The following is a 19,887-nucleotide window of genomic DNA, read 5'->3' on the forward strand; positions in this document are numbered from 1 at the left end:
CAGTCCAGGGGCAGACTGGCCATCCTTAGGAACAGTCCCCAAAGCTGATCCACCTTTGAGCTCAGCCCTTGGGCTGCAGGGTGGCAGAGAGCTTCAGAGAATTCCTCTATCCAGTATCGGAACATCTGTGTTTCAGTGCAGTCTCCACCACTGCCTCCCTCACTGAGCCCCAGGGTCTTCCCTTCCAGTATAGTGATCAGATCCACCCTACTCTGTGTGGCTGGATGAGACCCTGAACACAGACAGATGCTTCTGCGGAGTCTCTCCCCACCTTCCTGGGCGAGGGTGCAGGACTCCACCTCTGATTGGCACTGCTCCCAGCCTGCCTAGTTGCCTAGCAACAGCTCCGCGTCTCTTGCCGAGGACACACTATGGCCAGTGGTGGCAATCCAGCAGCCAAGAGGGTAGTGGTATACCGGAATGGGGACCCCTTCTCCCCAGGCTGCCAGCTGGTGGTGAGTCAACGCCGCTTTCCCACCCTGGAGACCTTCCTCTGTGAGGTGACATCGGCTGTGCAGGCCCCAGTGGCTGTGCGGGCCCTCTATACGCCTTGTCATGGCCACCCTGTCACGGACCTGGCGGACCTGCAGAACAGAGGGCAGTATGTGGCTGCTGGCTTTGAAAGATTCCGCAAGCTGCAGTGAGTGGGCTGGGGCTGCTTAGGGCCTTGGGAGGGAGGTAATTGCAAGCGCAGTAGCACGTGTTCAGTACTATGTACGTGCAGGCACTTTACGTGTTCTCTTCTGGAATATGGCAGCCCTACGCAGGAGGTGGTCTTATCCCTGTTCTTTTTTTTTTTTTTAAAGAATAAGTTGGGTTTTTTTTTTTTTTTTCAACGTTTATTTATTTTGGGGACAGAGAGAGACAGAGCATGAACGGGGGAGGGGCAGAGAGAGAGGGAGACACAGAATCGGAAACAGGCTCCAGGCTCTGAGCCATCAGCCCAGAGCCCGACGCGGGGCTCAAACTCACGGACCGCGAGATCGTGACCTGGCTGAAGTCGGACGCTTAACCGACTGCGCCACCCAGGCGCCCCTGTTCTTTAGAAGACAATCAAGGAAACCTGCCTAAGAGTACCCAACAAATAGTGGAGTCATGGCTCTGAGTGAAGTCTGATGTTCATGCCCACCACCGTCAGGACCAGAACATTCTCCAGCAGGTTGAGCCCCTTTTTCCAAAGGCTCTTGATTGGATTCTACCACCATCACCACCAAACACTTAAATCCATCTAGCACTTCCTCCTTGCTGTGATTAGGTCTCCTATGCTCCCCACTGGGCTGGGGCCACCCCCTTTGCAGGGTGGGGCCATGCCTTCCAAGATGGGAAAAGAATTTGAGTATCTGAGCTTCCAGGTGCTACTGAGCTGTTGATGGTAGCATAAGGAGCAAGGGGTGGGAAGTCATTCAGACTTAGAACCTGGGCCCTGTCACCTGTTACTTCCGTGTTACTTTAGGTGAGTACTTAGCTTTCAGTCTTCTAGAAAATGAGATAAAACCTCATGAATGAGAAAACTTCTGAGCTACAGTAAGATGCTTAATGAACTAGTTTCTCGTGACCTTTAATATTAATGGTTTGTGTGTGAGACCCCGGTCTGGGTGGTCAGCCTGATGCAGGGCCCTAAGGCAGGCTCAAAGGCCAGGATGTTTCTGGACTGAGGTGTCTTGAGACTGGCCCAGTGGGAATGGATACCTGCTAAGCTGAGCCCCAGACCCTCACTCTGGCAGCTAGCAGGGTGTTGAGGCCCCAGGCTCCCGAGATGACCTGTGACCCATCTGTCTTTTCAGCTATTTACCCCCTGGACGGAAGGCTCCAGGTGGAAAGAGCAGCAGACTACCAGTGAGTGGTGGTGGGTGGGTGGGTGCTGGCTTCTAGCCCTCTGTCTTCTCCCTGCTCTTGGGATTGTTCCCAGTTTGGTCTGGGAAGTCAGGGGCCCTGGAAGTACCAGGATCTGCTGCTGGGAGGTGGGGCACTCTCCACACCCTCTCTGGAGCCAGCTGCTACCCTTCCTGGGGTGCAGGATTTCAAGATGCTATCCCTTGCTCCTTTCCCAGCCTCTCCCTTTACCTCCAGGTTGTGATTCCCAAAGGAAAAAGGAAGCTGTAAAACACACGAGGGCAAGGGGATGGTTGGAATGTGACTTCAGGGAGGGAGAAGCTCCCTTTGGTGAAAGGTGTGACCAGTCCTATCCCTCCTTGTCCCCTCCTTCAACCACCCTACCCACCTCAGACGAACCCACCCCTAACCAAAGGCCGCAACTGTCTTCTGATCTGAGGGTCTGACTTGGGTTTCAGGATCCTCCTGAGACTCACTGCCCATGTGATGGGACCTGTGGACCACGACCACCAGCAGGTTCCCCCTGCTACATCCAGTGAGTGCTGGTGTCAGGGAGCAGGAGCACAGATTTTGTTTCAGTAAGACCAAGATGTGGGTGGGATTGTTCCAGAAGCCCCTGGTCTCTGATGGGGATGTAAAAAGTCCCAACATGCCTGATGGGTGAAAATGGACCAACGTTCTTAGACCATTTTCTGGCCCTGTGCTACCCTTCTTCCTCTCATACGTGGGGAGTGCTAGGGACCCTTCTCCTTACCAGGCTGCTCTTTGTCCCAGTGTGTTCAGGAATGGGGACCTGTTAAGTCCCCCATTTAGCCTGAAGCTGTCCCAGGCGGCCAGCGAGGACTGGAAAACAGTGTTGAAGCTCCTGACTGAGAAGGCCAAACTACAGACCGGAGCTGTGTGCAAGTGAGTATGGGGACTGAGGAGACCCAAAAGTCCCTGGAGGGCATCTCCCTACAGATTTCGGCTGTCCTTAAGGACAACAAGGCAAAAGAAAACATGTTTCCCCAAATGGCACTTCCTTCTATGCTGAGCCCTTGGAGCCCGGCAGAGCCTAGGAGACTGGCCCAGATGTCCAGAGGGCAAGTGGCCAAAGGGTACCTTGGAATAGTTGTACCCAACCCGTCACAGTCTGCTAAATATGAACAGGGATCTTGTCTACCGGCCCTTACCCACCTACCTCTCTCTCCCAGACTCTGCACCCTGGAAGGGCTCCCACTGTCAGCAAGAGAGGCTCTGGTGAATGGCCATTACTATGTGGCTGTGGGAAAGGATGAGTTCAAGGCCCTCCCCTATCTGGAGCTGCTGGTGCCTAGCCCCTCACTGCCCAGGGGCTGCTGGTATGTATGTGTGAGGCGGTGGGTAGCAGGGTAGAGCAGTGGAAGCCACCCTGATTCCATGCCTTTCTCTGCCTAGTATAAACTTTTTCTTTTTTTTTGTTGCAGGCACCCTCCAGACCCAAAGTCTAGGCCTCACAAGCAGCGGGTAGGTGATGGGGGAGGCCACGGGAGGCAGGAAAGATGAGGGGTGACTGGTTGACCTCTCCTCCAGCTCAGGCTCTCACCACATGTCCCTGCGTCCTCTCAGTCACCTTGTGAAACAGAGGTTATCGTTCCCATTTTCTAGTGGAGACACTGAAGTTCAAAGGAGTGAACTAATTTGTGCAGGATGACACAATTATTGAGTGGCAGGGGCCAGACCAGAACCTGGTCTAAGAGACAGCTCAACCAGGCTCCTCGAAGATCTTTAGACTGAGTTGCTGGTCCTAAAGCCTTTCTGCCAGGTTGGATGCTGGGAGAAAAAACTGGCATATCTGACATAGCAAGATCCAAAGGAGCTTATCCGCTCCTCAGCTGATCCCAGACCTGAGCCCTCCCAAAAGATGAGCCAGTGAGCACTGGGGGGCTCGGGGGCACAGCCTGGCTTCACTGGGCTTCTTGAGTGCCAGGCACCAGCTGTTCTGTCCCTGGATGAGGCAGCCTGATGGGAAGAGGGAGCCAGCAGGGAGCATGCAGGCTATGAAGATGGACGGCATCTCTCCCAAGCTCCCGCAGACACCAAGGGCATTCAAGCGTGGCCTGGCAGGAGAGAAGGCAAGAAGAGCCAGCATCCACAGCCCAAGCCCAGTCTTCCCTCTACAGGCCCACGGCCACGGGGCACAGGCAACCCAGCCCTCTACAAAGGAGCCAAGCCAAATTGAGCCATCTGCTTTTCATGCCAGACGCCAGCAGGCCATTCAGCCAAGAAGCAGGCTCCCCACTCTCTCATTTCCATCAGGTGAGGGGACCCTGGGACCCTCTCGCCCACCCTCTGACAGGGATCCAGGATGGTCCCTGCTGTCATGGGAGAGGTCTATGGGGGCAGAATGCCTGGGTACAGGGCCGGCCCTGACCTCAGCACAAATCTTTCCTGCTCCCCCATGTGCACATGCGGTCCCTGGCCTCTTCGCAGGGACCTGGCAACACAGAAAGAGGCACAGGGAAACTGAAAGCACTGAAACTTCAGCGGGGGGTTTGAAAGGGACGGAGGCCAAAGGCCTGCCTGGGAGCTGTGCTGCCATCCTCTGAGGTAGTAGGGAACGTGGAGCAAGGCTCAGGGGAGGGCAGGGGGAGGGGCTGGGAGAGAAGGTCAAGGGAATGATGGCTCCTCAGCCTGGGCATCAGCCCACACTGCGTCCCTCATCAGGAGTCAAAGGAGTATACGAGGCTCCCCACCCAAGGAAGGAGACAGCAGGGGCCCAGGAAGTGCCAGATGATGAAGACACCTGTGCAGAGGAACCCTTGGATCAGGTGTGCCGGGGCTGGAAGCAGTATGTTGGTTCAGGAGTTCTGAGCTGGAATCGCAGCCCTGGGTCCCAGGGGCAGCTCCCCCTTGGCGCTGTAAGCAGATCGAACTCTCCAAGCCCAACCTCCTACCTTGTTAAATGAAAAGCAGATCCAAATTTCTAGTCTCTTCCTTTCCTGGGGTCAGAAACTTCAGCTGAGGGCTGGAGACAAGGGATGCTAATGCTCCATTATGTACGGCCTTTCACCTCCTCCAGAGGGCAGCGCAGATGGTGGACGAGGCCCTGTGCCTGGAAAAGCAGCCTGGGACTGGGGCAGCGATCTCAGCCTCAGCCCTGTCTCTGCCATCTTGGGCGCCAGCAGCTCCAGCCGGGAACTGGGGCGTCCACTCTGCAGCCACCATTTATCCTTGCCTCCAGCAGCCTGTTCCAGGGGACCCAGCGCCCCGCCTGGGCTCACAGGATACCCTGTAGCCCCCTCAGCCCTGCCCCACTCTTCTGCTCCTAAACCCACATCCTAGTCTTACTTTCCTTTGAATAGAGCAGCCCTAGCCATGGAGGCCATGTCCTTAAGGGATTATCTGGCCAGAGAGAAGAGGAGCCAACCAACCTTTGTAGCCAAGAGAGACTACAAACTTGAGAGCAGGTCTGTCACAATAAAAGAATACTTACTATCCTCCGTCTGTTTAGTGCAGATTTATTTGAGGCTACTGCTCGCCAGGTACCATACCACATGGCTGGAGTGAGGTGGTGCAGGGGCCCACAGGAGGCTGGCTGGCTGAGAGGGGCAGGCTGGTGAGGATTTCCACCCATCTCATGGGTGGGACCGGCGATGCTACCAGACCACTCATCTCCTCTACACCTGCCATTCATCCCCTCAGATGCCCCTCAGGCAGCGGGGGCCCCTGACAGTCCTGGAGGCCTTCTGTTTGCATTTCTGGCTCAGACTACAGCTGGCTGTCTCCACGCAGTCTGTGGACCCTGCTGCGGTGACAGTCCGGATCAGGCCATAGTGACAGTGGCTGGGCTGGGGGTCTGACATGAAAGCACGAAGAGGGCTGCGGGGGCAGAAGGGTCACTGAAGGAGCTTGAAGTCTCTTGTGCTAAATCCTAGCAGTCGAACAGATCTCGGAAGTTACAAAACCCTTTTGCTCCAGTTCTCTTGTGCAATCCACCACGAGGTAGCTCTTAGCCCCCTAAGAGAGGAGGACGCGGAGGCTCAGGCGGGGAAGTGCTAGGTCCATCTGCTGCACCTCACGTGAGGCTGCACCTCACAGCTCAGGGGCTTCCTGGAGACAGAAGCGCTGCAGGGTGGCATCGGCCCACTCAACGGGCAGACAGTTGCCCCTGGGTCTTGCTCACGGAGCTTGTGATGCAGAGTGTAATTCCTGCCACGGTGAGCACCATGCCTGTGAATGCTCCTGGGAGAATGGGCAGAAATCGAGGGGCTGAGCCCAGCCACGCTAGGAGGAGCTGGTGCAGGGCTGAGCGCCCAGCTCAGATGGGGTCTGTCCCCAGAACGCCCAGGGGAAGGAAACTCTGATGGCTCTAAGGAAGAGCTGCAGAAGAAAGGGGTGGGATGGGGAAAGATCCTCTCCTCCCCTGCCCTTGGGAGATAGCTCTGGAAAGGACTAACCAGGGGTGGCAAGGCCCAAGTAGCGGCTTCCTGCACTTGCAAGCAGTCTAACTTACCTTTTCCACCAATATCTTCTCCAAGGACCTTCCCAACAATCAGTGTGAAGATGATGGCCAGAGAGTTGCTGATGGGTACAGCTAGGGTCAGATCTGAGTGATCAGAATGAAAAAAAATCTCTGAGATGCCAAAAAATGCCTTTCTAGGCACAAAACAGTTTATCAAGACAGCCTGTTTAAAAGAAAAAAGAAAAAAAAAAAAGGATCTCTTTCCAGATGAAATCAGAGCAAAGCTCAAGATTCAAGCCAGGTTTCCTGACTCTAAATTTGGTGCTCCCTCAATTCCTGCATGAAGACCTGAACTACAGAGTGGTCGGCGACTACCTGGTTGGCCGATAAGGATAAGGTCTTTGTACTCAGAGAGCTTCTGAGATCCCAAGGGTATCTGGACAGGCCACAAAGCCCAAAGGATGCAGGAGGACGAGTGCAAAAACACAGTCATCACTTAGTAAGTGCAAATTGTGTGCTGGGTGCTTTGTATCTTACAGACATATCTTACAACACTGCAAGAAGAGCGTTGTCATTTTGCATAAAGAAAACAGAAGCTCAGAGGGGACACGTAAATTGAGGCCGACTGAGAATGTCATTTATTTATCTATTTAGTTTAGTTCATTTAGTTTTTGAGAGAGAGAGAGAGAGCAGGGGAGGGGCAGAGAGGATCCCAAGTAGGCTCCGCACTGCCAGTGCAGAGCTAGATGCAGGGGCTTGAAATCACAAACTGTGAGATCATGACCTGCGCTGAGATCGAGTCAGAGGCCTAACCGACTGTGCCACCCAAGTGCCCCCATCTTCTTAAAAAGTTATATTTTAGGCTATTTAAGAAGATGGGGGCGCCTGGTTGGCTCAGTCGGTACAGCGTGTGACTCTAGATCTCAGGGTCGTGAGTTCAAGCCCCACGTTGAGCATAATGCTTACTTTAAGAAAAAAAAAAACGTTTTAAGAAAATAGACCTCATGTTAAGTGTGCTTATTACACAAGCATACAAAAAAAAAAAAAAAAGTTTAAGTCAGAAACTGAGCTACTTAATGATGACAAGACTAATAACTGCCAGGCCAACTGCTCACGTTGGCTCCTGAGTCAGCTCATTCCTTCCCAGCATTCCCAGCCTCACCTGCTTCAGGAAGAGGAGGAACTGTCCTGTTTCTCATCCCGAGAGTCCCCACCATGGATGGCATTCCCCACCCAAGAAACTGACCCAACTACCTACTCAGAGCTGCTTCCTGGGGCTCACACACCTTCCATGGAATGCGAGGACTGCTATCGACTGGTGTGCAACAGTAGATGGGGAGGGGAAGCAGCATGGGGCTGTGGAAGAGCAAGGGCACTGGAGTGAGGCTGACCTAGGTCTCCCTGTGCCGCCTTGGTTAGGCCCTTGACCTCTGCAGTCTACAAGTACAACAGTGATAGCAAGGTGACAACGCCTGCGCCTCCGCACCACGGCGCTGCGGTAAGATAAGACGGTAAGACGGGATAATGTGTCTAGCTCCTGGCTGAAGATATACATCTTTGATAAAGTGACCACTGTTGTTGATTACTAGAATAGACAGATGCTAAAAGATGGATGTAGAGCAGGAGAGGAGATAACAGGACCCTAACGTTGCCATCTGCTCAAAACTTGGTAAGGGGCTAACTGCAGTCAGCTGGCTTTCTTGGGCAGCAGGGAGTGCCAGAGGCTTTCAAACTTGCTTTTATTTGCTTTTCAAACTTTTGGGGTTTAAGTTTTATTTAAGTAATCTCCACACCCAACAGGGAGCTTGAACTCACGATCCCGAGATCAAGAGTCACATGCTCTACCGACTAAGCCACCCAGGTGCTCAAACTTCCTGTTAAATGATGTTTTATGGGGCGCCTGGGTGGCTCAGTCAGTTTAGACATCTGACTCTTGATTTTGGCTCAGGTCATGGTCTCACAGTTCGTGAGATTGAGCCTTGCATCGGGCTCTGTGCTGGCAGTGTGGAGCCTGCTTGGGATTCTCTCTCTCCCTCTCTCTCTGCCCCTCCGCACTCGCTCTCTCTGTCTCAAAATAAATAAATAAACCTTTTTTAAAAATGACGTCTCAGGGCGCCTGGGTGGTTCAGTCAGTTAAGCATCTGACTTTTGATTTCGGCTCAGGTCATGATGTCACAGTTCGTGGGTTCAAGCCCCACATCAGGCTCTGTGCTGGCAGTGCAGAGCCTGCTTGGGATTCTCTCTCTCTCTTCCTCTCTCATTGCCCCTCCCCTACTCATGCTGTCTCTGTCTCTCTGAAAATAAATTTTAAAAAAAATGATGTCTTATGAGAAGCCCCACATGTAAAAGGGATAAATGTAGCCTCTAGTTGAAGCTGAAGTGGTAGGTCTTGAGGTCAGCCTGTCTCCTCACCCTTCTGTGGCCTCTGAGGGGTTCTCCAGAGCTCTCTAGGGCCTGGGTGAGATTCCACGGGAGATGAAACCACAGCAGGGGGACTTCTCATAGTTAAGTTCAAGAACATAAACTTGGAGTAATACATAGCTTCAAATCCTTCTGCACTAACATGCTTGACTTCAGAGAAGGGAAATAAATTGCCCCAAGTTTTGTAACTTCACCTCCTACACGGATATCATGTCTGTTTCATAGCATCATGATCACAGTCCAATAGAAATCCGGCGTCATTTCATTGCACTTCTCTTGATGGCACTTTGCAGATACTGTGTTTTTAACAAATTGAAGGTTTGTGGAAACCCTGCATCAAGCAAGTCTATCGTTGTCATTTTTCCAACGGCATTTACTCACTTTGTATGTCTGTGTCACATTTTGGTAATTCTTGCAGTATTTCAAACTGTTCCTTATTATTATACATGTCATGCTGATCTGTGATCAGGGATTATGACTTGCTGAAAGCTCAGATGATGGTTACCATTTCAAGCAATAAAGTATTTTTAATGTTTATTTATTTATTTAAATTTATTTATTTTGAGAGAGAGTGGGAGGGAGGGGCAGAGAGAGAGGGAAAGAGAGAGAATCCCAAGCAGGCTCACCGCTGTCAGCATGAAGTCCTGTGTAGGGCTGAAACTCACGAACTGTGAGACCATGACCTGAGCCAAAGTCAGACCAACTGAACTTAACCAACTGAGCCACCCAGGTGCCCCAGCAATAAAGTATTTTTTTAAGATTTAAAACAAAATTTTTTTTTTTTTTTTTTACTTATTTGTAAGAGAGAGAGAGCACATGCACACAAGTGGGGGAGGGGGAGAGAGAGAGGGAGAGACACAGAATCTGAAGCAGGCTTCAGGCTCCAAGCAGCACAGAGCCTGACACGGGGCTCAAACCCACGATCCGAGCCAAAGTCAGTCTCTCAACCGACTGAGCCACCCAGGCGCCCCAAGTATTTTTTAATTAAAATATGTGCGTTGTTGTAGTAGACATGATGCTATTGCACACGTAATAGGCTACAGAATAGTATAAACATAACTTTTTGTTTTTTAATTTTTATTTTAAATCTTATTCTTTTTTAACTTTATTTTTTATCTGTTAAAATTTACACCCAAATTAGTTAGCATATAGTGCAACAATGATTTCAGGAGTAGACCCCTTAGTGCCCCTTACCATTTAGCCCATCCCCCCTCCCACAGCCCCTCCAGTAACCTTCTTTTTGTTCTCCATATTTATGAGTCTCTTCTGTTTTCTCCCCCTCCCTGTTTTTATATTATTTTTGTTTCCCTTCCCTTATGTTCATCTGTTTTGTCTCCTAAAGTCCTCATATGAGTGAAGTCATAAGATTTTTGTCTTTCTCTGACTGACTAATTTCACTTAGCATAATACCCTCCAGTTCCATCCACGTAGTCGCCAATGGCAAGATTTCATTCTTTTTGATTGCCGAGTAATACTCCATTGTCTATATATACCACATCTTCTTTATCCATTCATCCATCGATGGACATTTGGGCTCTTTCCATACTTTGGCTATTGTCGCTGGTGCTGCTATAAACATGGGGATGCATGTGTCCCTTTGAAACAGCACACCTGTATCCCGTGGATAAATGCCTAGTAGTGCAATTGCTGGGTTGTAGAGTAGTTCTATTTTTAGTTTTTTGAGGAACCTCCATACTGGTTTCCAGAGTGGCTGCACCAGCTTGCATTCCCACTTAAATCTTATCCTTGAGTAAACTCTACACTCAAACTCACAACCCTGAGATCAATAGTTGCATGTTCCACATACTGAGCCAGCAGATGCCCCTAAACATAACTTTTATATGCACTGGGAAACGAAAAAATTCATTTGCCTTGTTCTGCAATATATGTTTTATTGCGGTAGTCTGGAACCAAACCTGCAGTATCTCTGAGGTATGGCTATAAAATGTGTAAAACCAGCACAGTATCTGATGCAGTAGAGGACAGTCATCAATCAGTGGGGGAAAGGAAATTTATATTTATTGAGCTCCTACAGTGTGCACCAGGTACTCTGCTAGATGCTTCTCATACACTGAATTTAATTCTCTCAATGGCAAAAAGACCATCCTATGAAACCAACGCTCAATTAAGAGACTTACACAGGGTCGGACAGGTAGCACACAGTGGAAACAAGAGTGTCAGCGCCAGCCATCAGCACAGCAAAATGAACCTTCCCTCCTCCTCTGCTGCTGCGCAAGACTGCCGGGCTTCAGATCAACCCAAATGCCTGGCAGCATACTCATCATCAGCCCACTGTGCCCCAACTGCTCAGGGAAGAGGGTGCAGAGAGGGAACTGGAGATAGTGGGCTCTCCCTCACTCATGGAAAAAAGGTGTTTCAGGCACCCTCCCCAAGTGACTCTTCTGGGTGGCTTCCGCCACTGAGCATGGCAGTTCTAAGTCAGAAACCCACCTGTTGATGCCAAGGTGAGGTAGTAGAGAAGGGAGCCACACTGGTTGAGGAAAAAGGGCATCAAGTACTGGAAACAGAAGACATCTGCAGTCAGTGTGATGCTGGACTGAGCAGCATTGCCTTCTTTGAGCTTCTAGCTATGCCTTTCTTTAGAAGGAGGGGTAGCTATAAGGGCCCAGAGAGTGTTTAGCCTTCTGAAAAGGACCCTTCGGGGCAGACAGGAAGTTACTGATTGAACTCCATGCCTTTGCCTTGAATGCCCCTCCCACAGCCCTGCTACTCCCATCTTCCCCCTCCTGCAAGTCCCTGAGTGCCAATGTCACTCCCTCCAGAAAGCATTCCCCCAGGCTCCTAGCTCCAACCTCCCTCCTGTGAACTCAGGAGGCACCTAATATGTACTTCTTTCATAGCCCTTAGCCCAGAGAAGTAGTTGTGTCTGTGTCTTGTCTTTCCCACTAGCCTAGACGGGCAGCACTGAGGTCAGGGGCAGTTCTCTAGATCTTCCCACCCCAGGGTCAATTTAAGCCCCAAGTCCTCCCTTGGAAAGGTCTGTTGGAGGGATCACCATAATAAAACATTAGTAACAGCAGCCATAGATTGAACACCAATTGGGTACTAGTTAAGTGCTTTATGTGCCTCACCTCACTGAATCCTCGCAAGTACCATAAGTACCATAAGATGGTTACCATTCTTTCCCATTTTACAGATGATGAAACTGAGGCTCAAGCAGGACAGGTGTCTCATCTAAGAGCTTCCAGCGAGTAAGCTGGTGGGGAGCAGACTCTGACTCAGATTTGACTCCAGAGACCACATTTTTAGCAGCTATGCGCGAGAAAGGGGCCATTCACAGACGTACCTCAGTGTTCAAGAAGAGGGTCTTCATCTCCTGCAGCAACTGCCGGGCCCAGGTCCGCTCATGAACTTGCTGCAGGCGGGAGGAGGCCCGCTTCAGCAGCGGCTGTGTGCCACCCCACAGGGCAGCCACCAGCACCAGAGCCAGCACCTGCCCTGGATGGAGACGCGAGTGACCCTCACCCCCACCAAACTGCCGCCCGCGGGGCCCAGCCCTCCTCTGGCCTCCCCTCCTCGGCCAGCCGCTGCCACATCTCTCCTTCGCTCTCCAACGCCCCGGGTGAGACTGGCGAACAGGGCAGGGCCCTGCAGGCCGGGGTGATGGATCCAGGAGCCCAAAGTTTGGGGCTGGGGCTGGGACAGGGGTCGAGGTTAAGTGGTGAAGGTGGAGCCGAAAATGAACTCGGGGCAAGGCTTGGGAAGCCCCTAGAGGGGCGGGGCCGCCTACCCACCTAGAGATGCCGCCATGGCAACGCCGCTCCCGGCCACTTCCGGGAGCGAAGGGGCGGAGACCCACAATCCGGAAGTGGCGCTAAGCCCCTTCCGGTCCCACTCACGTTGCTGCTTTCCTTTCGTCAACGCAGGGATGGTGAGTTCCCCTGAGCTGGGGTGTTAGCATGGGGGGTTTTGGGGGGTCTGGAGCTGGAGCAGGGGCCGATATTTGGCGGTGACACTCCCGTCTTGTCTTCACAGAAGCCGATCCTGCTGCAGGGCCATGAGCGGTCCATTACGCAGATTAAGTACAACCGCGAGGGAGACCTCCTCTTCACGGTGGCCAAGGACCCTGTGAGCGTCGGCAGAGGGCGGGCCGGCGGGAGCTTGCAGCAGGGGCCGAGAGGGGGCGAGTTCACTCTCACTGGGCGGTGGGTGGACAAGCCAGTTTTGCCCGAGAGGAGAACCAAAGAGCGCCCCATTCTGAGAAGTAGGGAGAGACCATCCCGGGAGAGAGCATTTTACCGGGCAAACGCAGTTGTTGGTAGAAGGAAGGAGTAGCCAGGAGGAAAAAAGCCACAGACCATTGTGGAAGGGGGACGGAGATGAGAGTCAGCCCCTTCAGGGGACTGGGAAGGGACCATTCTGAGAAAGAACAAAACTGTTCTTCCAGGTAGGGGAACACACCATCTCTAGAAAAGGACAGCTGATCCTTGGACTGTGAGGGACAACAGAGGATTTATGGGGGTGTCCCTGGGCTCATTTCAGTCGGTCCTTCTGGGCCCCATCCCGCCTTTCATTGAGTGCAAACAGCCTCTCACAGCACTGCCCTTTGAGGCACCTCCCTATGGAAGACGTTAACACTAGTGGCTCAAAGTGGGAGTTGGGAAGCCTACAGACCTGATTTTAATCGTGACTCCCACGTCCAATAGCAGCGTGACTTTGAGCCTGTCATTTAATCTTTCTAAACTTCATTTCCTTTTTTATACATTATGGGTACAAATAGTACCTCCCTCGTGGGGTTGCCTTCAGGGTTAAATGAGATTCAAGTAAGGAGCTTAGCACAGTAAGTACCTGGTGTGTATGAGTGAAGAATTCTTAGTCATTTATATTTTAAATCCCTTAGACACTATTTTATTGAAGCTTCACAGCTACCCTTTGAAGAAGGCATTATTGTTGTGGCCATTTTACAGATAGGAAAAGAAGCTCAGAGGAGAGAAGCACTGTATTTGAGAGTTTGGGGGAGGACTGGGACAATGGCTTGGAGATGTTTTTGCAAGCCTCCTGGCGCCCCTGCCACTTACCTGCAGGAAGGGGGAGAATCTAGGAGTTGTTCTTTTTACCAGCAACCTGCTGTTTCTCAAGAAATGAGCAGGAGAGGGTAAAACGTGGCCTCAGTAGAGGCTGTAGAGGGTTCCTGGGGAACCTCTAAATAGAAGGCCATTGCTCTGCTTGGGATGTTTACCACGTGTCGCTGTCATTAACTCCTCCAGATCGTCAATGTATGGTACTCTGTGAACGGTGAGAGGCTGGGCACTTACATGGGCCATACTGGAGCTGTGTGGTGTGTGGATGCCGACTGTATCCTTGTCTTTGCTCTGAGTCTGTGCTCCCAGGGTCTGCCAGCAACGGAGAGGCCTCCAACTTGGAGTTGAGAGTTTGGGATGATACTGTGGGTCTAGGGAACGATATCTACCTCCTAATCCCCAGTCCGTACCCTGGTTGGGGGAACAGTCAGGACAAGTTGCAGTTCTAGATGAGGAGGGTAGAATGCTCCGAGGTAAGAGAGGAAGGAAGGCTGGCGGGGGCTGAGTGGGGAGGTGATTCAGTTGGTGTTCCAGGAGGACAGGGGCTCAGGGAACTGGGTTCTATTTCTTAACACCCTCTTCAGGGGACACCAAACATGTCCTCACTGGCTCAGCTGACAATAGCTGTCGTCTCTGGGACTGTGAAACAGGTGAGCCTGGATCGTTTACTTTTTCCTCAAACAGCAAGAACCTACAGTATACCTGTTTAGGTGAATACGTTTTGGGGAAGTAGAAATCCAGACATGGCTCCTGTTCTGAGGAACAGGAAGCAGACAAGGAAAGGATAACAGACAAGAAAAGAGGTGCTACACAGGGCACCTGGGTGGCTCAGTCGGTTGAGGGGCTGACTTCGGCTCAAGTCATGATCTCACGGTTTGTGAGTACGAGCCCCGCGTCAGGCTTTCTGCTGTCAGCATAGAGCCCGCTTTGGATCCTCTGTCCCCCCCGCCCCGCCCCTCCCACACTCTCTCTGAAAATAAATCAACTTAGAAAAATAAAATAAAAGGAGGCACTGCGGTGAGATATAAGCCATGTTGGAGAAAGCACAGAGCACTGTGGAAGGCCAGAGGGGGGCAGCTGATGTCTGGATTGGGGTTGGAAGCAACCCGGGAAGGTTTCCCAAGAAAAATGTCATGTGAGCTGGGGTTTAAAGGATGAGAAAGAGGTCATCACTTTGGCACAGACTGGAACGAAAGCATGGCAAGTGTCCTGTCCAAGTCATCTGATCTGTGGGGAGTTTCTGCTTCTTAGGAGACGAAATAGGAGAGAAGATGAGGCCGGCAAGGGTCAGAATAGGCCATGAATGACAAACTCAGGAGCTTGGCTTTGTTCCGTCAGACTTGGCGTGCTGTCCCTCAGCGGGGCAGAGCATGTTCGGTTTTAACAAACTCCGGTGGCGGTGGGGAGCATTGGAAGAACAGACCGAAGACACGGAGCCTATAAACTTGCTCCATTGAATAAATATTTACTTGGCACCCAGTTCTGTGCCAGCTCTATGCTGGGTACTGGAGACACGCAGAGAAATTCTGAGAAGACAGATACATTTGCACTCCGCTACGAGAGCAGTGCCACAGCGGCAGGATGAGGAGAGACAGAGAGGAAGTTAAAAATCTTGAGCCAAAGCGTAGCCACCAAGGTGGCGGTGGGTTGGGGTCACTAGACCAGGAGAAGCAGTGAACAGGAAGATAGGTAGATGTAGAGAGTGTCTTCCTCTCAATGGCGTTGGACAAGGGGTAGCCCAGATTTCTGCCTGTCTCCAGGGAAGCAGCTGGCCCTACTCAAGACCAATTCAGCTGTCCGGACGTGTGGCTTTGACTTTGGGGGCAACATCATCATGTTCTCCACGGACAAGCAGATGGGCTATCAGTGCTTTGTGAGCTTCTTTGACCTGCGGGATCCAAGCCAGATCGGTGAGGCAGAGCTCGGGGGGTGAGGACCGGGGCTGGGGTACAGGGCGTAGCTCCAGAGCCCAGGGCCTGACCTCTTCTACTGCACACAGACAACAACGAGCCCTACATGAAGATCCCTTGCAACGACTCCAAGATCACCAGTGCCGTTTGGGGACCCCTGGGGGAGTGCATCATCGCGGGCCACGAGGGCGGAGAGCTCAACCAGTATAGTGCCAAGGTGAGGAGGTGGGTGGGGCCCAAGTCCACCAGAACGATTCCCTTCAAAAGGCAGGATAACACAGCAGTGAAGAACACCACTTTTTAGCTGTGAATTTAGGCAAGTTACTTCACTGAGCCTGTTTGTCTGTAAAACGTTGCAAGGATCAAAGGACATCAGGCATTTGAAAAACTTGTCACAGAGTACGCTGGATAGGTTAATAATGATCACAAGTAAGCATTTTCCTGCCACTACTGAGTGCCATGCTCTTAGGACAAAGACATGAATCAGACATGGGCCCTGTCCCCAGGGAGACGGACTGGCAAACAGCTAGCACATGAGTCAGGTTGTGAGTTGTGCCACCACAGAGGTCTTGAGCCAAGCACAGAAAGTGCCCTCCGTCACAGAGAAGGTGGCACGTACATTAAGCCGTGAAGAATAAATAGAGCTTCAAGCAAGAAGAGAAGGCAGTTCCACAGGTGAAAGGAACAGTGCACACAAAAGCACAGAGTTAAGGGAGTAGGGGGACTGGTCAGAAGAGAGTCTGGTGTCATTGGGACACGGTATTGGAGAAAGTGGATAGCGACTAGATTTTTCGAGTGTCAGGAGGTAAAGGAACTGTGATTTTCCTTTTGGTAGCGGGGAATCTTCAAATGGTTATTGCTGATCAGATTTTCTCTTTAGAGGCTTTTGCAGGCATAGTTCAGAGAATGGACCTGAGTGAGGCAATAGCTCTTGAGGTGTGGAGCACCTGAGAGTCAAGAGATGTAGGGGTGACTGATGAGATGGGGGATGAGGACAGGGCCAAGCCCAGGCTGTCTTGATTTCTTGTTTGGGCGCCTGGGCAATGCTGGAGGGCGCTACCATAAAGGTTAGTCACTCAGCAAACATTGGCTGTAGTCCACTAGCCCCCAGACCTACCTGCAGAAAGGGAATGGAAACCAAAGTCAAAGGCGTGAATCATGCTTGATGCCAGCAAAGAGTGGAACTGATCTGTGCCTTCGGATAGGCCTGACTGTAAAGCTGGTGTGCTTATTCCCCGAAATACAGGAGCCAGATATGTCCCTACCATGTGTCCACATTGATGGAGGAGACAAAAATACATCCTTCCCACAGAATAGGTAAAAATAATTCAGGAATGGGGCGCCTGCATGGCTCAGTCGGTTGAGCATCTGATTTCAGTTCAGGTCATGATCTCACATCGGGCTCGCTGCTGTCGGCACAGAGCCCGCTTCAGATCCTCTGTCCCCCACCTCTCTCTCTCTGCCCCACCCCCACTTGTCTTCTCTGTCTCTCTCAAAAATAAACATTTTTTTAAAAAGTTTAAAAACTAATAATAATTCAGGAAAGGGGCACCTGGCTGACTCAGTCCATAGAGCATGCAATTCTTGATCTTGGGGTTGTGAGTTCAAGCCCCGCAATGGTCATAAAGCTTACTTAAAAACAACAACAAAAATAATTCAGGAGAGGAAAGGAAAATTCTCTGAGGGTCTAGTGTTTGTGAGGCTCAGTGCTCAAAAGACCTTTTAATCATCTCACCAGTGTCTGCACAATGTAGACCAGGTTCATGTCACAACGAAGTCAAACAAGACACAGTCCCAGTCTCCCTATAGTGAACCTCGGTGGTGGGCTTTTAGTAATCTTGTTTTCTAGATAGAGAAGTTGAGGCACAGAAAGGTGCTTTTGAGGGCGGACTCTCAAATTCTGCTCTTTGTACTGTACAGGCTAGCCAGTTGCTGAGTGGGAAGGGAAATCAGGAGGTGAAATGGCCCTTGGAGAAGATCTAAACAAAGCTGGACACACAGCAGTGCTTGTGGACTGTGACTCCACCCCTGGCTGGGGAGGGGTGAGCTCAGGCGCTCTGCCCCTTACAGGTTGCACGATCTCCAGCGGGTCACACCATCGCTCTGAGCCTTACTTTCTTCCTTTGAAAATGTCCTTTAGGGGCGCCTGGGTGGCTCAGTCGGTTGAACACCCAGCTGTTCATTTCCACTCAGGTCATGATCTCTTGATTCATGAATTCAAGCCCCGCGTCAGGCTCTGTCCTGACAGAGCCTGCTTGGGATTCTTTCTCTGCCCCTCCCCTGTGTGCTCTCTCAAAAAAAAAAAGAAAAGAAAGGAAAGAAAACAGGTGTTGAGTATATAGTACAATGCTTGGCAAATTGTGACTTCACAATTCTATGACTGTTGAAAGGAGTAAGTGAAAAGTGCTCTGCCCTTGTAATGTGCTGATTAATTAATAGGTGTTGATGAAATGTATACATGGGCCACGTTTGGATGTGGGCTTTGGAGGGGGTAAATGTTAGTTCAGGGAATACTTAGGCCATCCCAACCCAGACCTCCCTTCCCCCGGCCGGGACAGGGGGCAGTATAGAAGCCCTGCTGAGCAGTGGGGCCTGTGGAGGTCAGGCCACCCAGAACCTCACTCTTCCGCTTCCGCCTTCCCCAGTCTGGAGAGGTACTGGTGAATGTTAAGGAGCACTCCCGACAGATCAATGACATCCAGTTATCCAGGGATATGACCATGTTTGTCACTGCCTCCAAGGACAACACAGCCAAGGTGAGCCTGGGCAAGGGGCCTGGCGGGGGGCTCCTCCCACCATCCTGCAAGGCTTTCAACTTGCCCGACTTCCCCGAAGACGACTCCTTTTACAGATTGCTTTCCCCTGTCTTCTCCAGCTCTTTGACTCCACAACTCTTGAACACCAGAAGACTTTCCGGACAGAACGTCCAGTCAACTCAGCTGCCCTCTCTCCCAACTATGACCATGTAAGGGAAGTGCACCCAGGCTTCTGCTGAAGCCTCGGACTGCTTCCAGCATCTGGGTGTCAATGGAGATCTGAATTCTGGAGGAAATAATGTCAGCTAGAGAGGAGATTCCCAGAGCAATGATTCAGTGATTGGGCAGTGCCAGGGGATAGGGCAGGAGGTGGCTAAAGTACCTGTTGGGCCCTGCCCTTAGCATCCTTCCAGTCTGATGTGGGAGATATTAAAAGCTTATGAGCTGGGGATAAGAAACAGAAAATGGACTTGCCTGCCCTTTGGGCCTGTCTAGCTTTTCTTCTTCCCTTCAGGTGGTGCTGGGTGGTGGTCAGGAAGCCATGGATGTAACCACCACCTCCACCAGGATTGGCAAGTTTGAGGCCAGGTAAAGGGCGGTGGGGGGGGCTCTTCCAAGTCAAAACCCCATGGAGTGTCTTTCATGATGGACACAAACCATATACCCGAGACTTCCCTTATTTCTTTGGCTGCTAGGAGGTGCAGCTAGATTTGTGGCCTTCCTGGGACAGGTGTGTGATACAGCAGTTACAGCATGACCTTGGACCCACTGTGAAGCCCTGGACACATCCTTGTATTTCTCTGTGCCCGATTATCGATCGTATAATGGGGACTGCGATAATACACTTACCTCATACAGTTGTACAGATCAAATGCATGAGTTAACGAGTTAACACTTGCTGCACAGCACGCAGTAAGGAAGTTAGCTGTCCAGTCTGCCCCCCCGTCTTATTTTGTTCACATTCCCCACTCTCTACTTTGCATTTGGTGAGTGGTACGTCCAACGTGTCTCGGGAGGAGATGGAGAGTGAATTGTCCCTTCCCACCACCCTCCTCCAGGTTCTTCCACTTGGCCTTTGAAGAAGAGTTTGGAAGAGTCAAGGGTCACTTCGGACCCATCAACAGTGTTGCCTTCCATCCCGATGGCAAGAGGTAGGGCTCCGTGCAGGGAGCTGAGCTTAGCCCGGGACTGGCCTCTATCCCTTTACCATGCCCTGCCCGACAGGCCTGTCTCCCTACCCCAGAGGGGGCACCTGACTGGTCCCTGGCTCTTCTCTCTCCAGCTACAGCAGCGGTGGTGAAGATGGTTATGTCCGCATCCACTATTTTGACCCACAGTACTTTGAGTTTGAGTTCGAGGCTTAAGAAGCTTGGATCTCCATCAAGACCGGGGAAGTTTCTGGGCCTGGACTCACAGAAAGTTTTGGACTCTGAGAAATAAATTAGTTTGGAAATAAATGGCTTCTGGCGAGAAGTTTTATGGGAACTGTTAACGTCATTTTC

At 51.4% G+C, this 19,887-nt stretch overlaps 3 protein-coding genes across 4 annotated transcripts; 2 read left to right on the forward strand and 1 right to left on the reverse strand.

Moving 5' to 3' along the window:
- The first annotated feature begins 17 nt into the window (after positions 1-17).
- DCDC2B (doublecortin domain containing 2B) lies at positions 18-5,294 on the forward strand. Of its 2 annotated transcripts, none has more exons than XM_045476509.1 (9): positions 18-640; positions 1,785-1,836; positions 2,292-2,368; positions 2,608-2,739; positions 3,027-3,173; positions 3,279-3,318; positions 3,879-4,110; positions 4,519-4,622; positions 4,874-5,294. In XM_045476509.1, exons 1-9 carry the CDS (start codon positions 372-374, stop codon positions 5,087-5,089), a joined length of 1,269 nt encoding a protein of 422 aa, XP_045332465.1. In that variant the 5' UTR covers positions 18-371; the 3' UTR covers positions 5,090-5,294. The 2 variants fall into 2 exon arrangements, with proteins under 2 accessions (XP_045332465.1, XP_045332466.1); XM_045476510.1 differs by having other exon boundaries at positions 3,975-4,110.
- A 1-nt stretch (position 5,295) lies between these two features.
- TMEM234 (transmembrane protein 234) lies at positions 5,296-12,490 on the reverse strand. Its single transcript, XM_045476514.1, has 5 exons — positions 12,433-12,490; positions 11,985-12,136; positions 11,129-11,195; positions 6,308-6,400; positions 5,296-6,036 (listed from the first exon to the last, which is right to left on the reverse strand). The coding sequence occupies exons 1-5, from the start codon at positions 12,446-12,448 to the stop codon at positions 5,942-5,944; spliced, it is 423 nt and encodes a 140-aa protein (XP_045332470.1). The 5' UTR covers positions 12,449-12,490; the 3' UTR covers positions 5,296-5,941.
- Positions 12,432-19,839, forward strand: EIF3I (eukaryotic translation initiation factor 3 subunit I). Its single transcript, XM_045476511.1, has 11 exons — positions 12,432-12,569; positions 12,674-12,766; positions 13,906-13,993; positions 14,304-14,369; positions 15,480-15,629; positions 15,719-15,846; positions 18,275-18,385; positions 18,505-18,594; positions 18,900-18,973; positions 19,444-19,536; positions 19,668-19,839. Exons 1-11 carry the CDS (start codon positions 12,447-12,449, stop codon positions 19,747-19,749), a joined length of 1,098 nt encoding a protein of 365 aa, XP_045332467.1. The 5' UTR covers positions 12,432-12,446; the 3' UTR covers positions 19,750-19,839.
- Positions 19,840-19,887: the final 48 nt, after the last annotated feature.

Source organism: Leopardus geoffroyi, chromosome C1, assembly GCF_018350155.1.
Source record: "Leopardus geoffroyi isolate Oge1 chromosome C1, O.geoffroyi_Oge1_pat1.0, whole genome shotgun sequence".
NCBI classification, from domain to species: Eukaryota; Metazoa; Chordata; class Mammalia; order Carnivora; family Felidae; genus Leopardus; species Leopardus geoffroyi.

Excerpts from the sequence above, each read along its gene's own strand:
- TMEM234 (XM_045476514.1), bottom strand. Across the intron at positions 6,401-11,128 it reads CCTCACCTTGGCATCAACAG|ATCTGACCCTAGCTGTACCC; the intron begins GTGGGTTTCTGA and ends CTGATCACTCAG. Across the intron at positions 6,037-6,307 it reads AGAAGATATTGGTGGAAAAG|GAGCATTCACAGGCATGGTG; the intron begins GTAAGTTAGACT and ends CCATTCTCCCAG.
- EIF3I (XM_045476511.1), top strand. The coding sequence starts at position 12,447 with ATGGCAACGCCGCTCCCGGCCACTTCCGGGAGCGAAGGGGCGGAGACC. Across the intron at positions 18,974-19,443 it reads ATTGGCAAGTTTGAGGCCAG|GTTCTTCCACTTGGCCTTTG; the intron begins GTAAAGGGCGGT and ends ACCCTCCTCCAG. Across the intron at positions 19,537-19,667 it reads TTCCATCCCGATGGCAAGAG|CTACAGCAGCGGTGGTGAAG; the intron begins GTAGGGCTCCGT and ends TTCTCTCTCCAG.
- DCDC2B (XM_045476509.1), top strand. The coding sequence starts at position 372 with ATGGCCAGTGGTGGCAATCCAGCAGCCAAGAGGGTAGTGGTATACCGG. Across the intron at positions 2,740-3,026 it reads CAGACCGGAGCTGTGTGCAA|ACTCTGCACCCTGGAAGGGC; the intron begins GTGAGTATGGGG and ends TCTCTCTCCCAG. Across the intron at positions 3,174-3,278 it reads TCACTGCCCAGGGGCTGCTG|GCACCCTCCAGACCCAAAGT; the intron begins GTATGTATGTGT and ends TTTTTGTTGCAG.